The sequence below is a fragment of the Agelaius phoeniceus genome, chromosome 15 (genome assembly GCF_051311805.1).
Source record: "Agelaius phoeniceus isolate bAgePho1 chromosome 15, bAgePho1.hap1, whole genome shotgun sequence".
Taxonomy (NCBI): Eukaryota; Metazoa; Chordata; class Aves; order Passeriformes; family Icteridae; genus Agelaius; species Agelaius phoeniceus.
This window is the reverse complement of record NC_135279.1, coordinates 18,656,208-18,677,123: the sequence shown is the minus strand read 5'-3', so window position 1 is coordinate 18,677,123 and position 20,916 is coordinate 18,656,208. Positions and strand designations below refer to the sequence as shown.

Sequence of the window (20,916 nt, the reverse complement as noted above, 5' to 3'; positions counted from 1 at the left end):
TGCGGCGCTCTGCTTTTGCCACCTGACAAGGCACCAGTGCCACTAGGTGGGGATAAGAGCCTTTTAGGCTGAAGGTAGAAAATACGGGCACAAACAACGGCATCAAGTTGCTGCCTTTATTGTGTCGCCTGTAGAGTAGAGAGGGGAGTGTCCCCTGGAGAGCGGAGAGGCTGTGTGTGGGACCATTTGTCACATTCCCACCCAGGGAATTGACGCAGAATCGTTCTGTGCTGTGGAATCTAATTCACCTCAGTGCATCGGGCAGCCACTGGGGTTAGAAATCTGGGAAACCCGGGTATTTCCCAGAGAGGAATATTTCAGTTGGAATTGCAGCCTGCCACCCAGCATGGAGAGCCTCTTTTGTGATGATTATTAAACCACCATTAATAAATTTACTGTCTTTTGGCAAATGGAAAAAAAAAATTCATTCAAATATTTTTCACCCAAATGTCATTCTGTAAAAAAAAAAAAACTGCTGGGCGACTGATGTGAGGACTTCATTATAAAAGCTCACCTGACTCCAACTGATAGTTGGGATCCAGGTACTTGCTTCCATAGTAGGAGCAGAAGTTCACCATGTGGATGTTGGATTTTGACCTTTCTTCTATTTAAAAGGTCAATGAAAAGTGTGCAAACCCAACTTTTCCAGTCTGCTCAGCCTTGCTCTCAGTCATGCTGTTTTAAACAATGCTGAAATCTGTTGCATTGTAAAGTAGCTGTGGAAGGGAATGCTGGGCTTGGAGGGCAAGACTCAATGAACAGACAAAACAGTACTTTGTAATAAGAAAGACAACAGATATTATGTTTTTCCCTTTGTCAGTGCAACCTTTTTAAATTAAATTATCAGGTTAAAATAAATGTCTTTCAATTATTTAAGGACTAGGAGAAAAGTACAGTTAAATAAATTATTCATCATGCTATAAATAGTTATTTTAATTCTAAGTACTGTAACATTTTTCAGGGAACCATTATTTATTTGCATGCCGCAGTGAGAGAGTTTTATTAAGGTTGAAGTTGTAACCCCAGATTTGCATGTTGTTTTCTCGCATGTAAGTCTGGATTGGTCTGTTTGAACTGTGCTGTTTGGGAATGTATGTGAACAAAGTAATCCTTCTTCAAGCTGTCCCAGCCTGTTGACTCAGAGAATTTTTTTTTTTTTGAGGTCTACTGCTCTGTGTAGATCAAAATGAAAATGGAATGGATACTGTAATTGTAGATTGCATGGTTGTGAGACACAATGAGATCTTCATGTCAGCTGTGAATGTTACAGAACAAATATGTGCACTGGGAACTATTATGCAGGCTGCTGTTTCTCTGGTCTGTCCTTTAACTAGAACTGAGTGGGGACAATATGAAATATTCATGTTACTGACATGTTACTGACATTTTGGAGGGTAATAAGACTTTTTATACTATTTTTTCATTGATCATTTAGATGGGTTGTCTAGTTATAATAATTTTCAGATATAAAACTTATAGTACCTTCACTTGAACAGGGCGAAGTTAACAGGTCATACTCTGAAAACCTTACTTTGTGGATCATTCAGAGCTGGTTATCTTTTATTAATCAACTGACAGCAGGACCTTGCTAGAAGTCAGTAAAATGCTGAACTGGCATGCTGTGCTTCCCACCTAACCCATGCTCTGTGGCACTGCTGCTAGCAGCAAGAGGGCTTCCCTTGCAAGCTCCAAGCACTGGAATGAGTGGGCTCCATTCAGACAGTGGCATGTTTATTGTATCAGAGTTGAAAATTATTTCCTTTGAAATTTTCTTTCTCTTTTTTCTTCTCCCATTATCTCCAGGAACAATTACATTCACATCCTGCCAAATCCTAGTGTTATCTCTGTAAATCAAACTGTGGCTTCTTTAGAAATCCATACTATGAAGGATTCTCTTGTCCTCATCTATGATTCCTCTGTATGTACCAGTAACAAAAATCTTTCTGTAAGCAATATTTCTGTACACCCGTGTTGTGGTATCTCTTCAGATCAGTGCTATTATAATGCAAATTGCAGATATTGAAGATCAGTATACAGAAAATGTATACTGTATACTGCAACATAACAAGGCATGTTATGTTGCAGTCACTTGGGAATTTTAAAACTCTTACTATCCAAATACAATTTTTTTCATATTTCAGTTAGACACAGCAAAAGCTACTGCCCATCCTCATAACATTGATTAGTTCTGCACTACTCTGGATTTTGTGCATTTGGTTTTGTTTCGATTAGTATTCAGATCTGCCAGCTAAATGTTATATGAATGCTGAGAAACTTCTTATGCTTGGCTTTTCCCATTTCCTTTTTTCTTTCCCATTTTCTCCTTTATCTTTTCCCTTTTCTCTTCTATTTCCCCTTCTGTTCATTGATGTTAGGATGGTTTTCATCAACTAAGAATTCACATGTTCTTTACAGCTGTATGACCACTACCCTTTTGAGCATGGCATATCAAGGGACCATTTCCCAGGCTAGTGAGTGCCTCCCTTCTAAAGTGAGTGAAGCTGATAGTTGAGGTCAGCAAAACGTGTAACTGGATTCACATGTGCTGCATGTCTGTCTCTTACTTTTTCTCCTGAAAGATAGTAATGGCTTTGGTCATGCTCACCTGTCTGTTTGGACATCCTAGACATAACAATGTCAATATACATTTACATCCACTTTTGAACACTTTCTGGCTACTAGTTTTAGAACTCAGCTTACATCCAGCATTTGCTTCAGATCACGACATTCACCACAGAAGTTTTACACTTTAGGGTTGTTCCTTTGAAGCCTTTTGATTCCATTTTTGGCTTTTGAAATCAGTTTGGTTTCCAAATAATGGTTGAGCAGATTCTTTTCCTCTCCAACAGTTACCAGCCTCTAATACATCTGTGTACCATTGACTCTGTCATGACATGTGATACTTCTGTGCCTTTTTAAATGTCATGTACTGAGCTCATGCCTTAGGTACCTGGCTGTGTTCCCCCTCCACATTCCTTAGATCCCTCATCAGCCTTGGCTTGAAGAGTTTTGCACAAAGACCAATTTCCACACTCCTTGAACAATTTATTCATTGCCTCCAAGGGCAGTAAGCATCATTTTGAACCAGGCATACTGCACTGTAATGAATATGCTGTAGTGTAATAAGGTTGCATGGTGTATTTTAAGGAGCTCTGGAGCTACTAGTGACAGAGGGGTTGAATGTGAAAATACCATCCATCACATCTCATTGCCATGAAAAGCAGACTTGTATTTCAGCATTTCTGTTTGAAATGTATGAATGCCTCTCTCAAAGGTTTTTAGATGTAAGTATGAATACTGCCAAATAAAAATAAAGCCTTTAAAATACACATCTAAAGTACCCAAAGTTATAAGCAGCATTATGGAAAGAAGCTGCAATATAAAAAACATACAAAAAATAACTTCCTATAGATCCACTGAAGCTGAAACTGGTATTCAGTTCATACGATCCTTCCACTGGGTGCAGAAAAGATGATGATGATTTAGAAGAGAAGTTAAAAGGGAATGCATTTGAAAATGCTGTCCATAAATAGTGAGTATCTGCCCCAGTATCTGCCTCAGAACTCTGCACCATGTAAGAGTTCATCAGGGTTTAGAATTCAATTTTTAATTAAATTCTTACTGCATCATTTTGTATGACCCCATTAGAGAAGAATTATATTGTTTTGTGTGAATTTTATTCACGGAATAAATTTGGCCCAGAATTAATTCTTTATCAGCAATTGAGAAAATACTGAGAACATTAAAGAAAATATTCAAAGAAAACTGGAACTGACACATTTGGCTTAACAGAGCTGTATTTAAAAAGGATGTGCACATGAAGAACCCAAGGCATAATGAAGCCTCCTACACACAACATGGAATAAAATATTTATACTGTAATCATGCTATTAATAAAATGATGTATCAGCCGGTGTCTGCTGCAACAAAACTCAGCTGAGAGCCTGGTTACTGTCTAGATGGGGCAAAGAAATCTAAGAACTGAAGACCAGAAGCACATGGACTAGCTTGGGAATCCCTATCCTGATTTAGCTGTTCAGTTGTGTAATACCCTGACTTTCAAAAAGTCTCCCATGGCAGCTGGCACTGTCCTTTCACACCAAAGATGTGCAGTGAAGGGAGCAGAGGGAAGGTCTGCAATCTGGCTGTGCTGCTTCCATTCCTGGTGGATCCCTGTGAATGCTGGGGGTGTCTGCAGTGATCTTCTTTTTTCCAGTTGTTGTTGAAGGTAATTTTATCCTTAGGAATGGTTTGGCTTGATCAGAGCAGAGCAATCTCAGAGGCTTTGCTGTCAGTTGCTGCCCTTGTCAGAGTGCTGCTGTGGTACCCAATGGGTCATCTTCTCCTCTTTGGGCTTGGTCCAGTTTCCAAGGTTTAAAGAAAAAGATAAAAACCCATGAGGTTTGTGTAGGGGCAAAATGACAGATAGGAATGAGAGGAACAATTAATCTGCACTGTGAACGGACACTGTGGGGCCAAATCTTAGATGCAGTCTTAAGGGTAGCTGTACAGGAAAATTTAACTAGCAAATAGATACTGCTTGGTGCTTTTCCTGTTGCTATCATGATTCCTTGTCCTGGATTGACAAGCAAATTGTATTCTATTTGCCATCTGTATGGCAGTTGTCTTCTGTTCAGTGGGCAGTCTTCCTTATCTCTCCCAGAACCACTCCTCCCTCCGGTGGGGCATCTGCTGATAACAGCTATTGAATGTCACTGCATAACTGATAGGAGCTACAGCAGCCCACTGGGAGATGTGAGCCCAGAGGGAGGAGCCAAGTATTCCTAACTGGATATAATCTGGAGATTCTGGAACACCAGCATGGCTTCTCCACTGGGTTTCCCAGAGGAGCAGCTGCTTCTTCCACTGGATCTTCAGAGGAGGACTACACCTTTCTACAGGATCCTTGCTCCAACAGAACCACACCTGACACTCCAGGAGGACTGCAGCCACATTTCTAATTGGACTGCTGTCACCCTGTTCTACTAAGTTCTTCTAAGCCTTCTGATGTTTACATTCTTGTAACAAACTTTCTCATGTGCTTTTCTCTAAATAATTATTGGTTTACATTCTTTTCTGGAGGAGGAGAAATTTGATGAACTGTTCGTTTGTCCAGTGTCATTGGAGAGGTGGCACTGTCATCCTCCAATCCACTGTCACTTTTGAAAATCTATAAATGTTGGGGTCAGAAGTTAAACTGCCTTCTTTTTACCTTGGAGATTCCAATGTCTGCGTAGTTTTATTTCATGTCCTATAGTGACAGACTGCTACCAGTATCCTGACCAACAAGGTGTCAGGTCATGTTCTGACTCTGTCAGTGTTGTTTTGGTTTACTGTATTGTTTATTTTATCTTTTTATTTTCTTCCCTAATAAAGAACTTTTATTCCTGCTTCCATATTTTTTGCCTGAGAGCCCCTTAATTTAAAATTTATAGCAATTTGGAACACGGGGGATGGGGGGGGGGGGTTGGTTTACATTTTCCATTTCAGGGGAGGTTCCTGCCTTCCTTAGCGGACACTTGTCTTTCCAAACAAAGACACCTACTTTCTGATGCATGTGTGAATTCACTTTGAGATCTCTCCTTGTTTTCTGGGAGCAGAAGGGAGGTGTTGCTCACAAGTGAGGTGATGGCCCTGGCATGAGCCATTTATCTGTGTGGTCCCCAGAGTTCTGCCCAACACATTACCTGCCAGAAGCATCTTGATGCCCAGTTCTGCAGCAGTTCAAACTTTATCCAGAGCCAGAGTATGCTGAGCTCCCAGCCTTCCTCCTTGTATAGAGAGGAGGAATACAGGCAGCAGTACCCCTACTGCTCTGCATGTGTATGGCTGAATTGGATAGTGGTAGGTGGATACTCTCCTCCTAGAACACTCCTGCATTTCTTTGTTGACAGGATTAGTTTCCTGCACGGTGGATTGCTTAGGCTCAAAAAAAGAACAACTGAAAATTATATTGAGAGTTTGTTATAAAATATGATCTATTGCTGTGAGAAGGTTACGAGCAGGAAACACACAGCCTGCAGCTTTGTTTTGTTGGCTTGGCCAAGCTAAATTAATTTTGATTGGAGTTTATTGGAGTAGGTTCTCTTTTCTCTCTCTCTCCCTCTGTCTCTCCCCAAAGACACTGTTACTGGTGGACTAGGCTGTTCAGAGAACAGCTGGAAAGTGCTCTAGGTTTAAAAAATTGTTCTTGTTTGCCTGAAAAAAAAGAGGAAACCTCATGTAGCCTCCAGGAATTAGGGTGAAGAGCAACCAATAACTCAGTAACAGAAGTGTCATAAGGGGAAGGCAAAATCTGTGGAAGACCCTCTCTGCTTTCCAGGGGTGGGAGAGGTCCCCTGACTGGAGCGGTGTGCAGAGCAAGGGCATGTCTCTGCTCCACTTGGGATAAGGCAAAACTTGGACTTTACCTCTTGAATCCAAGCAGGGAGAGTCACAGAATTATAGAATGGTTTGGGTTGGAAGGGGACTTTAAAGGGCATGTAGTTCCAGACTCCTTGCCATGGCAGGGCCACCTCCCACTGTCCCAGGCTGCTCCAAGTCGCAGTGTCCAGCCTGGCCTTGGGCACTGCCAGGGATCCAGGGGCAGCCCCAGCTGCTCTGGGCACCCTGTGCCAGGGGCTGCCCACCTCCCAAGGAAGATTTTTTTCCTAATACCTAATCTAAACCTACTCTCAATTTGACCCATTCCCCCTTTGTCCTCTAACTCCAGGCTCTCATAAATAGTCTTGCCCCATCTTTTGTGTAAATTCCCTTCAGGCACAACTAGGTGCCTGAAGCCTTCTCTTTTGTAGGATGGACAATCCTAATTCTCTCAGCCTTTCCTCATAGGAAAGGTGCTTCATCCCTCTGAGGAAGGGAGGATGCCTTGGCATGTCAAAGAGCTGGGCTGCTCTGGAATGCAGCTTTCCTTAAAAAAAAAAAAGAAAAAAAATCCATTTCTCTGGAACAGTTTTGTTTTCTACAAAATAGATCTTTTAACAAGAAAAAGAAATAATGTATTTATTAATTGGTTATGTTGGTAGATCAGCTGAGAGCAGCAGCAAACCAGAAAAGAGAAAAACCCTTTCCCAGACAGAAATAAAAGTAAATTTCAATGCTTATTGGCATCACTGAGCTAATTTCATTTTTTGTAGGAGAAGAGATTTTAAACCTGACCAAAAATAAGATTAAATTACTTTCTTCTTTTTACCCTCTGTCCCAGTCCATTTCCATCAGGTAGTGTTTCTTTCTTTTGCTTTCTGTACTCAACCATTGTTTATTGCTCTAAATTATAATAACTTATGTCTGAACTGTTCCAAAGGTGGTTTGATTTCCATGGTAATTGGATTTGATATTTCAGTAAATTCTTAACCTACTCTCAGAAGTGTTTAGTCTCACTGAGAATTTCAGTAAGGGCTGTGAGATGCTCAAGTGAAGTTCAAAAATGGGAAGTATAAGATTTATTTTGGATGAGAAAAGCTGTGGATGTCAGTGATGCTAATTACATTGCTAAGGAATTAATACTTCTAAAATATTAATAAATATTAGTATATTGGAATACTCATACAGAAAACAGCTTCACTCAGGCCTTTAGGGACACCTTGCTACACAGCAAAGCTTTAGTGAAGTCATTAAGAAAAGCATTTACAGCTTTCAAAAGAATCTTTCAAAAGAATCTGTGGGACTGATCCTGCTGTGAACAGCAACACATGGTCTACTGTGCAGCTCAGGAGAGTCCCCTCTCGTTACAGAGACAGCCTCAGACTCACAGCATATCAGTGCTTAATGTGGCTGGACAAGAGTGTCCTGGGAGACAGCAACATAAAGCATTAGCTGAAGATAGAAGTACCCAAATGGTTAAAAACCAGTAACTGAAACAGCAAGCTGGATTTCAGGCTTTCAGAGGAGTATTATTAATGCAGTAGCTTAATAAGTACAATAGTAATGTAAGGTTTTACTTTTACACACATCTGTCTGTCTATCTATCTATCTATCTATCTATCTATCTATCTATCTATCTATCTATCTATATCTTCCCAGGTTAGATTGTCCCAAAATGAGTTAAAAGAATGATGAGTGTGGTACTTGATGTTGTGTGCAGATTTTTTTTTTTTGTAATTATATGCACGCCTGGCTGCAAATCTGGAGAGCTAAGGGAAGGTAAGTAGGAAGGACAGACAAGTGCTTGCTAATGGCAGCTATTAGGTTGCTCCGAATAAGGTCCTTCAGAGAATTGGTTACTAACTGTCATGTGCAAGGACTTGGAAGCAGTTTCAGTGTTTCTGGGTGCTTGTGGAAGTGTCTCCTAAGCCAGGGGAGTCAGCTGCCTGCAGTGCTGACCATGGGCACACTTGTTGGCTTTCCTCGCCTGGGACAGCCGCGGGACCAGCAGCTGACCTGCACCAAGGGCAGGTGTTAAATGCCTGCACAAGCCCCCGGTGCTGTGCAGCATGAGGAAAAGGCTTTTGCTGCCCACAGACCCCTCAGACTTAATCTGATTTCCTTCTAACAAGCTGCTTCTTATAGTATTTCAGATTCTACTAGGTTCCTGTTAATGTATTTGCAGTGTGGGAAAACAAGCTACTTGAACAAATAGCTAACCTTTTGTAACTGTATTCCAGTCAATAGTGAAATACAGAAGTGGGGCATCTTTTTAATGAAACAATTTTGCTTTGAGTTTTCTAAACTTCACTATCAGGCAAAGAGAGTGTTTTGGACTTTTTCCTCTGTGTCGTTAAAGTATAAGAGCCCTCTAAAACTGGAATTCAGCGTGAAAAATTTTACTAGGTATCAATCAGATCTGGTGGATTTCGGCTGTGACAGAGAGGAAATGCTAAACAAAGTGGTTACTGTATATTCTGTTGCCTTAGAGACTAAAACATCTGTATCCATGCAGGCAAGTGATGCAGACATGGTAAGATTTGACTCCTTACATTCCTCTGTTCCTCTGGCTGTCAATGGAAATGTTTTATGGCGCGAATATTCTGGGCTTCTTTAGCATTGTATTTATCTGGTTGTGTGGCATGTCTTGGACTAGGAGGGCTTTTTAATTAAAGTCTAACTCTGAAGTCAGGACTCTCCTTAAGAAAAGATGCTTTTACACAAATAATTTTTCAAGATGAACTTGGAGGGACTTGAAATGATTGTTGTACTGGTGATAATAGTTGGATTTGTGAAGGCACTTGAGCATATGGGTCTCCTAGAAGACAACTTTGAAGGTAGGATATTAAGAAATCGAAAATATTTTATTCTGAAAGCCAGTTGCTGCAGAGGCTTTTACTTTAATCTGTATGTGCATGTGCAGCGTTTGAGTATCTGGGGAGCTGAAAAGTAGCTGAAATAATGTTATACACTCTCTTTAGGCAAATGATATATATTTGAATGTCTGTATAGTATTGTAGCTCTCATTGCAATGCTGAAAATAAATGTGACAATCTTAAACCATTGTTTATGTTTAAGATTGTTTCAAGAACTTCAATACAGATTTGTGTGCTTTAGTAAACTGCAGCTCACTTCCCAAAGCTCTAAATGAAAAGTTTGCATTTTAGTAAGTTTATCATTATATCCTCTCAATTTGTTCTAATTTCTAGAAATGTCATGGCTTATTTTTAGCTATTGGCTGTTACTAACAGAAAATCCAAAAATCTTACTGAACTTACTTGGCTGAATGTTTCTGTTGTAATCAATTTAGCCCTCTCTCAGAATATTTGTCTTTAACAGATCTGCTTGGTCTCGCTCTCTATTCTCGAATATGTTTTAGGGAAACATTGCCGATTGAAAGGTAAATATGCTTTGCAGAATATATTTTGAAGGAGCTATAGGACTGCAAAAGATATCCTAATTCTTGTTACCTCTCTGATTTATAAACAATTCATGTAGAAACATGCAAATATTAAATTTAAGAAGGGATGAATTTTAGACAATGAGATCCATAAATCAAAACATATCTGCACAGAGGGTGTCATATTTTAATAGGGAGAGTAGATTTACAGTATGCCTGAATATTCCTGAATATTGAACAGCTGCTTTTTTTAGACACTTGAGAGTCATTTTTTATGGTGAGCAAGAAATACACAGTTGTTAAAATAACCTTCAGCTACAACAGATAAGAGAACAATTATTCCTTTCTGCTTCAGAGCTTCTGACAACGTGGAAGAGGTGAGCTTGCTGGCCTCATAGTAATTTACCTGACTACATTTGGTAGAAGGTTTGAAGAATCTTGAAGAACTATAAATGAAGGGAAAAAGTTATAAAACTTTTGGTTCATTGACTGTGTGCTTTATTTTAGTTCTCATGCATGTGTTTGCTTTTCCTACTTCCTGCTGCTTTGAGCATTTTTCCGAACTTTTATGTTTGCATGAATTAAGAGATACCTGGTGATGACTGATGCAAAGCATTTTGAAGCTGGGGCAGTAATGCAGTTTGCATAGCAACTGCTTTACCTACCAGCTCTGACTTTGCCAGGGCTATTGAAATTATCAAATTCTGCAAACAAGACAGAATGACAATAGAAAAATTCATTTATTCTGGCTTTTGTGAGTCCTCAGATGTCTATGTGCTCCTGTCACATCTAAGGGCAGATTCTATTGCTTGTTAAAAAAGAACAGAGCATTGAAGAAGGAAGCTTTAGGAGAGAGTGGTTCATGGGTTTTGTCTAGCTGCTCCTTCCCAGCACCCAGTCTCCCATGTACCTGTGAGCTGTACTCATGTCATGAGTAAGGGGAGAAAGGCACATTGCTGACTCCTAAGGAGATGGAAAGTTTGGGAATATTTGAATAATTCAGAGCAAAGCATCATAATGTCTAGTTGTATTTCTGATTAAATTTACATTAAAATACTGTGAATTATGCTGAAAAAGGCTGAAAAAGGGATGAGGTTAACTTCACATTAATATGTTAGAACTTCAGGTAAGCTGGTATTCAGACTCTGTACTTTGAACCTGTACACAATTATGGCTTCTCCTGCCATGTCCACCCTTTGTAAGAACATACAACATACACATACTTTGTGAAGTTCTGGTCCTTGTGAGATCTGCTGCTTCCTTTGCTGTAATGGTGAGATGAATGAGGTTGTCTGTCAATAATTTCCAGCAGAGACTATTGACTGTTTGTTACAATAGGTTCTTAATGCTCACATGTTGGTTGTTATACAAAGAAATTATATTTAATATTCTAGTGAGAAAAAAATTGAGCTTTTAACTTCCCTTATTTTTAATAGTACTGCGTAATGCTGTAGGATTTACAGAGCATGATGCTCCATAGGAATCTACACTGTCAGTACAGTGTAAATTCCACAAGTGTGTGTTATGCTAAGAAGAAACAAATTTCTGTTGCCAGGCTTCATTGAGCAAAGAGAAAACAGGTATCAAGTTAAACATGGAGCTGTAGAAAGATGTGCTGAACCTTAAGCACTGCATATGGAGTGCTAGCCAGCAATAGCTGGAACAACTGGACCTTGCCTTGGGCCCAGATAATGCCTAGCTGTACTTTCAGTTTCCCCAGACTGTTGTGGACTTTGTTTATACTGAACAGCTTACAAAAGTACACTGCTAATAAACTCTGTGTTGAAACCATTGTCATTATAATTCAAACTCAACAGTACTTTCTACAGAGAGACTTTCAAACTGACATACAAATACAGAATATAAAATCTATACATTTTTAAGTGGAGGAAGAGAACTCAAATTACCATCGACAGAAATAGGCAAAACTTCTTGAAATTCTGCACCCTTCCAGCTGGCCATGACCATCCAGTAATAAGTGTTCTCTCTGGAAGATCACAGTCACTAAAAGGAGATGCTGGTGCTGGAGTTGGAGTCCTTGACTCTTGCTGGCCTCTTGCTCTTACTCAAACATTGGGCACCTGGACAGGTGAGCCAGCTGAGTCTTTGTGCTGCTGAGAAAGGGCCTCTGTCTAAATGTCACATAGAGCACTCAAACTTATAAACTTTTTTGCAACAGCATTAACTCAATCCATCTGTCAGTAACTGAACAGAGTGGAGGACATCAGAGTTTTCCCAACTGTGCTTTTGTTTCTGTCCAAAACTGGTTTTGAAAAACATACCAATATTCACAATAAACCCCAAATACTCCTATGCAATTTCCTATCTCTTCCACTTCTACTAAATGCAGTGGAGAACAATGTTCAACACTAGACGTTCCTAGGGAAACCTGCTGTCCTTCAGCTTCAGCCTGTGGTATACAGGGTGCAGGATAGAGGAAAAGAGTAGAGTTTCTCACAGAAGAAAAGCAGAATGATATGAAAATTCTCTTGACAACTACAATTCAAATGTTCATATACATCTCATAGTCTTAGTTTGGTTAGAATACCTGCATATTAATTCCCATCTTTTTGAGATCTACTGCCATGTAATCTTGAAATTTAACTCTCTGTTCCTCAAATCTCTTATCTCCTTTTCCTTTTCCTCCTTTATTTTCTTGAAGTGTGTGCCTTGTTAAGTCTCAGCCCTGGCTCACTTCCCATGCCTTGCTCTGCTGTGGCTTGGCTGTTTGGCAGTATGTGGCTGTTGGACAGGGGTTCCTCAGCAGGGCTGGTGGCAGAGCTCTCGGAGCACAGCGATGGCACCACCACAGTGGTGCCTGTCTGTGGCCAATGGGGCAGAGCATGTCAGCACCAGCAGGGCTTCTCAGACTGCAGGGCCACTTCCACACAGCAAAACACAGGAGCACTGCTAGAAATATATGGTCACACAACAGATTGAAAGGCCTGAGTTTGTATTTTCTGGTGCCCACACTTGGGTTTCTCCCTTTGCTACTCCTCTTTCTGGCCCATTTGTCCCTGCTTTTTATCTTTAAAAAAATTAATCAAGCCAGTGCCCTGGAATGAGCTCAGAGAGCTATCCTTGAGGATAAAAGACTGGCTCTGAGTAGACTGAGCCAAGCCAGCAGCTTCCAGACTAACAATGAAGACAGCTCTGTGTATGCATTTACCCTTGCGAGCTGAGAGACACCTGCTGTCCTCAAGAAGGTGACAGAGCTGACTGGCTGTCACACACTTGCTGGCTGAAAGGAAGTCATTATCAGAACTGCAATATTTTCTCTGTGTTCCCACAGCAGTCACAGCATGGCTGTGTGCTGTGTCTCTGCTCATAGGTTTTGGTACTTGGTGCACACTGACGTGTGCCCACAACACACCCCACAATGTGCCTGCAGGAGAGCCTGAGCTCATGGTCAGCACCTCTGCTTTGGGCTGTATGAAGTACCACAATTAATCTGGTACTGGGCAGTTTCAGCTGTCATTGATGGACATACTTTGGGGGTATCTGCTTCAATGTGGACTCAGGATGAGCAAGTACTCATCTTCCTGTTCCAGCTTTGGAATTTTTATGGTCTTGCACTTTCATTGGCTTTTTTGAGTTGCTGATGAACTCAATAGGAAGCATTTATACCTACAGGTGAGCTCTGGCCTACACATCACTTCTGTGCACTCATGTGAGCCACTAGGACTGTACCCATTTTGTGAGCACAGAATAACCAAAGGACAGGGACCTTCTGAACAGAAATAAACTTGTTTGCTACCATCTGGCATGGTTTTCTACATTCTAACAATGACAGGAGTGTTCAAGAGATTTTCCTCTCACTTCTTCAAGATGGTGCTCAGACAGATTGAATGTCTTTTTCTCTACATAATTTATGCATAAGTAAAATTGAGTTAAAAATAATTACTAGTTCCATCTCCTCCATGCTTAACCTTGACCATAAAATACCTGTAACTCTTACACGGAAAGGTTCTAAATCAGCAGGCTGTAAACTGTAAGAATCTGCTAGCAGTGTGTGCTATTATGTACTGCTGTGCATGTAATAAACTTCTGTCTTCATTCTGCCACTTCTGACAGACTCATCATAGTGATCATATAATTCACACCTTAGAAGCTGGATGAGAGATCATCACAAGAGACTTGGTGGGTGTAATGCAGAATCAGGATCCTAATTTTTTTCCACTGGTCTTACATGACTCTAAGTTTGTAATATCAGCTGGATATTTTACATCTCTGCTTATCACCTACACTTGAAAAATCTTTCCACGTTTCAGAAAAATCTGAAGGTGCTTGATGCTTTCCAGGTGAGTACAGTGCCGCATTTTTCTTGCATTCAGTGCACTCCTCAGGCACACACACTTCAAATGTGGAAAGTGACAAAGTAAGATTCTGTCTTAGTGTATAATTCCTAATAAGCTGTCAAGATGAAAAAGGCAGGAAAGCAGGTTAGGGCAGAAGAATGTAACTGTTATTTCAGGTGGGGAGGAGTATGCCCTAATTATAGAATCATAGAATTGCAGAATGGTTTGAATTGGAAGGGACCTTAAATATCATCCAGTTCCAAGCCCCCTGCCCATCCACTAGATCAGGTTGCTCAAAGTGGCTCCACAACATTACGAGACTTCTTTTCTCAGGCAGGAACTGATAGTGTTTGTCTCCCCAGGGATATTGTATCAGCACAAACAAGAGTGATCCTCGAGTGCTGCTGTGTTAGTGGATGGAGTTACTGTTCCTGTATCAGTCATGGTGTGTGGCCCCTGGCAGGGTGGTGCCACAAATGGTCTTATTGAAAATTCCTGCCAGGGGAATTGGATGCAAGACATGTTGACCCAATAGGAAAGTCACTCTATTTATAGTTTCATCATCTCAGGTCTTTTTGAAGGGTTAGGGGATCTTCTCTGACCCCATCATTCCCACAGAAGCCACTGTGGTGGACTTAACCTCTCTGGGGCATTCCCTGGACTCTACTAACTAATCCTAAGTCCATATTGACAGAATGTCAATTTTATTTCTGTATCTCAAAACCATCTAGCTTTGGGCTTGTTATTTTATTGCCGTACTGCGGAGTGGAAAAAAACTTTTCCCTTTAATCTGTGGTTTTCCATTGAACACCTGACCCACTTTTGTTCTAACTGGAATGCTTCTGTGCTTAAAATTGCTTCCTAGTTCAGTTGTCTTGGATTCAAAGGATTGTAGCAGTTGTTAAAACTGTCCCTCTTTTTGGCTTTTGTCACAACCTCTGAATTGTTAGCATTCTTACAAAAATTCTTCTATTGTGTCATTTGAAAAATGGTAGAAAAATATGAATTCAATAAACATCCCAACAATGTTGAGATGACCTAATTCTGATGTGCTCTGAAAGGTGGGTTTTTTCTCCTAGTTCATTCTTGTGAAAATTCTACTGTAAAATATGCATATTTTCAGAGTGGAAAAAGAAGAAGTACTCCATAAAAATGTGATGCATCTTAATTTTCATTTATCATATAGTTCAAAATATTCTGCTTTCTACAGCACATTTTTCAATTCTTTGAGCACACATCAGCTCACATGCAGTCACTAATTTGCAATGCCTTGGTTAATATACTCTGAATTGAAGTATTTCATTGAAAAAGTAGGGAAAGAATGTTCTTATATGTACATCAGTGGTGACATACTGTGGTTCTGTTAGAGGTCACTGTTATACACCATAGGAGAATCTGAGTTGTCTTTTGAAGGTGGAAGATCATTGCCTTGTATGAACCAAAAAACACAGGATGAAGAGGTAGCCCAGAAAAGAACACAGGAGGAGGGCCTCGAGGATCCCACTTCAGTTGGTATCTTCCTGCATCAGAAAAAAGAAGAAAGAGAGCCTCGGAGTAAAATAGTCTGAATAAAAAGCACTTCTATAGCATCTCAACAGGTTAAAGAAAGCCTTGTGAAATGGACAGGCCAAGGTTCAGTGGATCAAAGAGAAGGTATGACCAGAGGGCTCCTTCTGCATTCCTGTTCCTCCATGGCCTCTCAAGGGTCTCCCTGTGTGGGACCAGTGGTCATGCACAAGGCAGGCTGAGGCTTTCCTTTGGCAGAGGGGGATGCATTGCTACTCAAGGGGCATCCAGTCTGGGACAGCACGTGAGCTGCTCTACCAGTCTAATATTACTTTAGAACATGCTAGGATCATAAAAGCAAATCATCATACAGTACTGGAATGGAGGAGACCCAAATCTCCCAGCCATGTGAACAATTAGCTACTTCCTTTACCACAGCCTAAGATGATTTTCACTTTTGTAAGTAAAAATAGCTCCAGTAATTGTTTTCTCTGGGTTTTTCTCCAAAGAATATGAATGTGTCATTGCTTCCAGTTGACCTAAATTTGTTTCCTAGCAGGACTATGTGCTAGATTTTTTTCTCCATGTCAGGAGGAGCACTGGCTATGGCTGGCCATCTGCTCACTGTCCTCTACCGGCTGTCCAAAACTTGCTTTCCTCAAGTTTTCTGTTATTTATTAAACTTGAGAATCCTGTGTTGAGACCTGCAGACCAGAGGGTTTGAAGAACAGTGAGGTTCTTCAAGTTTCTAACGCTTGTCCCTGCAAATATGTTTGGGAAAAACCTGTTGTCAGTCCTGCTCAGAACTAGCCACCCAGGTCCTGCCACATGCATCCTGCATGGACACACTGGGAACCAGCTGGCTGTACCGGAGCATTTCTGCTTCCACATTTTGAAGATTTCAGTAGCTCTCCCTGCAGCTGATTGCACTTCTGCTTCTTGATTTTAAAAGCAACTTTTTGAGTTCAGCTGCTTAGAACTCCCAAATGGGCTTTTTAAGTACAGAAAGAAAAGGTTGAAAGGAGCTACCATTGATCCTGAGCAGAAAAGACAACTCCTAAAACAACATGCACATATTGTTGAGAAGAAAGAAAACAAATGTGATGGGACTTGTAGGAGAAACTTAAGTAGCACCATTGCAAACATCAGAGACAAACTAAAATATGTGGTCTGTTAATGATGTCCTGAAGGTCTTTCTTTTAAGTTATGATTACTCCTGGCCTCTCTCCTCTTCTGCCTTCATCCCTTGATTCTCCCACATCTGTTCAGTGGGAAAGGAAATTGGTTCCAAAGTAAAGACCTGAGTAAGGAGCTAACAGAGCTGGCAGAAGCACAGAGCCTGGTTTCCTAGCTGTGGGATGGCATGCTCCATGCCAGTAGGGACAGTCTTCCACTTGACTGTAGATGTCTAATTGTGCTTATAAAGGAAGTTGTTTGTCTGGATTTTGGTTTTACAGGCAGAGATGATGGGAATAGTCTTCAGATGTCCTACAGCTCTCCTCTTCAGAGTTTGTTTTCTGCAGTCCTGGATCAGTTTCCTGGGTCCAAGTTCCATGGGACATTGGTGCTGACCCTGCAGAAAGTTTTGAAGATCTCTCCTGCACTGTATCTTCAGGTTTCTCATTTTGTTTTCAACAGGAAGACCAGTTCTGCCTATGAATGGGCTTCACAGCAATATGAGTGAGAAAAGCTTTTCTTCCTTGTCTCTACTTGAATATTTGGCCCAGTGATAATATTAAAGTGAATTGCTGTGCATCTGGCCAAAGAGCAGGGTCACACTGCATACCCATAGCTGCTGTTGTATGGGAAGAGCTTTTGCTTAATGGCAGTGTTCAGGCTATACTAATTTGTACATTATTTACTCTTGTGGAAAGAGTTCTGAATTGCTTGAAAACTTACATTGCAAGCCTCAGAAAACCTGCAGGGTAGGCCACTGTAGGCTTCAGCAAGAACTTTAACAGTCCTTGGCTAAAAACCCAGCATTTACTGTAGGTCATAAAAGTAAACACAGATGCAGCAAATCCAATTACTGTGGAATATCAAACATCTGAGTGCAAGATGAAGGAAGTTGTACATGAATGCCTGACAAGAAAACTATTGAACATATTCAATTATGCACCTCTCCCAAAATAGCTGGAGTTTTAAAAAGAATATAGTGCAGCAGTACTCAATCAAGAACAAAAGTAAAAGCCTGGTGCACATCAGACTTAGGACAACTTACTCATAAGGACTACTTTGAAAGCGAAAAAATAGCTTTGAACTGAACACTGTGCCTTTGTGCAAATACGCATACACGCAAATTAGAAAGCAACCTCTCAGTAAAAGTGAAGCAATGTGACAGCACCCTCCTCTATAAACCAGGACAAAGGCAGTGGAAATAAAAAAGAGAGCTGAGAGGAATAGCTGAGCACAGAGCCAGCACCCCAGCTGGTAAATGCAAACTGCAGGCCACTGTGCCCTGGCTGCAAGCCTGTTATGTACCCAACTATTCTTCCGGGGGGGGGGGGGGGGGGGGGGGGCACAGCTGCAGTCAGGCTTTTCTTCTTGGTGCCTGATGACTCTTACAGTTACAGCTGCAGAGGCAGGAACAGGAAACCTCAGTGGAAGAGAAACAGTAAGGTTAAAAAAAAAAAAATCCCCCCCTCCAACAGCTGTGACAAAGGTAATGGTTATCTTCACTTTGTTTCTTTAGTTATGCAGAGTGGTGAGGTTTTTTTACTCAAGTCCAAGTGTTTAGATTTACCCCTAACTCGGAAGCTTTGCATTTCAGCTGTGTTGTAGTTTAACCCCAGCCAACAGCCAAGCCCATACAGCCTCTCTCTCACTCCTCCACCAGGAGAATCAGGGTGAGAATCAAAAGAGTAAAATCTGGAAAACTCCTGGGTTGAAATAAAGACAGTTTAAAAGGGAGACCAGAAGTTGTCCACACAAGTAAAACAAAACTGTTGTCCCTGTTCTTTGCTGGTCTTAAACACAGGCTTTCCTTACTTCAAATATAATATAAAGTCTTTTGTATGTTGGTATTAATCATAAACATCACATGAAATAATGTTAAACTCATGATACAATGCTGGAGAAAAATTCTGTGTCAATTATTGAAATTAATCCCCAAATTTCCTAATCAATAATTTGCCACTGATTTCTTCAAAAGCAAGGTACATTTCAAAACATGCCTTAGCATACACCCAAAGGAGTTGTGCTTGAAAAGTGGGGGATATTCACTGGATGGGAATAATTTCCAAGTGATCAGTCTGTGATTCTGTGTGAACAGAATCCCCAAACCTTTAGCTTGAGAAGGGATGCGAGGATTGAGAGCTGTTGAGGTGACAGGATCTAGTTTGTAGGGAAAAGCCTAACACTGACTTATTAACAAAATACACGAGATCAGGCTGGCATTCCATAGCAAGCTATCAGGCTTTTTGTCATTATCAAGTTCTAAATGAAAATGTTTGCCCTTCTAGTAATGTTAACTTACACACACAAAAAAAGTGCCATTCAAGAATTTTGCTTTTTAAAAATGTGTGGGGATAGAATGTAAGAAAGTAAAGATAGTGCAGAAGGTAATCTCACCCCTGAAGAGTTGCAGCTGTACTAATTACCAAAGATTAGGAACAGGCCTGCCCTTAACAGGCCACAGCTGTGTCTAATAAGGATGAGTGCTATAAAAGAGTGGGTTAGCTGGGTGAGGAGAGAGCTGGAGTTTGTTGGCTGTGGTGTGAGGAAGTAGTCAGTTCTGTGAGGAGCTGCCTATGAGAAGTCCCCAAGAAGGTATGGAACTTTTGCAGTAAGATGACAACAAAAAAAATTAGGCGATGATATCGTAAATCAATTTTTCTTTAGCCCTGAGATAAGTCCGAATTTGGAGAAGTATATACTGCCAGCATAGACCTGTATTTACAGGGACCCACTTGACTAAAACCTACATTTTACTGTTTTCCCAGTGAAAGCCTGGATTTGCCCAGGTACATTTGGCTTAAATGTTCATAGATAATGGGACTAAAGCATCTATTGGTGTTAGTGACAAATTGCCCCAAGCTCTGGTGCCTGTCATCCCTTCTAATAATAAGTACATTACTTATTAGTCCAATAATTAATTCAAATAAAGAGGTGGTTCTTACAACAAAATTGATTCCAGCTACTCATCTGGCTAAGATCTGTAGTACATGCAGTATTGTGACAAAATCTGGTTCTAAGTGAGGGGGAAAAAAGTCTAAAAAATTAGATTTTAGCCTTGACATTTGTTGAGTCCTATAAAATTTGTGCAGCATCAACATAAAAACTGGGATTATGAAAACAGTAAAGGGAATTCATCCATGTCAGTTCTATGTATTTTAATGAGATGATAACTTAACCCTAATTTGTGTTGTCTACAGAGTACTCCAAGGATTTTGTAGTGCATGCTATAAGCACCAGAAATTAATTGGAAGGTTGCTCCTTAGCTGCATTTAATGCAAAACCTAGCCATTTGGCTGAATTATCTTTTTTAGGGTTGTATGGTTTGGTTTTCTTTGATGCTACAGCAGTGTCCTGAGTTGACAAGGAAGTGAGTTTTTTGGGAAGTTGTAGTCAAACCAATCAGTGGTCAGATTTGAATATTGGCACCTGGTGTGGCCACTGGAGACATGCATATACCTCTGAGAACACAGGGGATTAAAAGCAGAGAACTTTCTCTTGGTTGAGGTCAGAGCTCCCCTGCCTGGCTGTGGGCTGGGTGTGGGAGGGGAAGCCATGCGGCCAGGTGAGGTAAAGCCTTGGACAGAGAAGGGAGGTGAAGGCCCCTGCAGGATGGAAGGGTGGAGGAGCACTGAGAGGCATCGGGCAGCTCCCCCACCCCCCCAGGAGAGACAGAGAGAGAGCTGGTGCCTGTGCTCGTGCCACCTTGAAATTTGATGTCATGTGCTGGCAGCACAGCGGAAGGAGAAGGGGAGGTGTGGCGAGAAGGTGCCTGGTCACTGTGAGAGTTCTGGGTGGGCAGAGCCTGAGATTTTAACCCTTTTCCTGGATAATGAAGACTTTGCAGAACATTAATCCTCCTTGATTTGAATGAGAAGAGAGACAGACATGAAATAGAAGGAAATGGGTAAGTGTGGTGGAAGTCTGAGCAAGTGAAGGATGTCAGAAGAAGATGAGGAAGAATGCTAGGTGGGAGGAGATGATGGAGTGGCCTTTGGCTGGACTTTTCTTGCATAGCCATAGATTGAACCAATTTTTCCTGTAACACAGAGACTGCATTTAGGGGGATGCAATGGCTTCAGCCAAGAGAGTGACCTGCTGCAGTGATGTCAAGTGCAGGAGTGGAGAGAACAGAGAAGGATGGGGAGGGTGTGGTGGTGCCCCCTAGCTTCAGGG

At 41.0% G+C, this 20,916-nt stretch overlaps 1 protein-coding gene across 3 annotated transcripts in view; it reads left to right on the top strand.

Annotated features, from left to right (window-relative positions):
* The window catches only part of LOC129126983 (A-type potassium channel modulatory protein KCNIP1), a 176,245-nt gene that overhangs the window by 88,055 nt on the left and 67,274 nt on the right, over positions 1-20,916 (top strand). Inside the window, exon 1 of one of the 3 annotated variants that reach the window (XM_077186562.1) lies at positions 8,969-9,200. The exons of the other annotated variants lie outside the window; for them this stretch is intronic. Within the exon in view, the coding sequence (XP_077042677.1) occupies positions 9,101-9,200 (100 nt within the window). The 5' untranslated portion in view covers positions 8,969-9,100. Of the gene's footprint in view, positions 1-8,968; positions 9,201-20,916 lie in introns of those variants that run through there. 3 annotated transcript variants of the gene reach the window in all.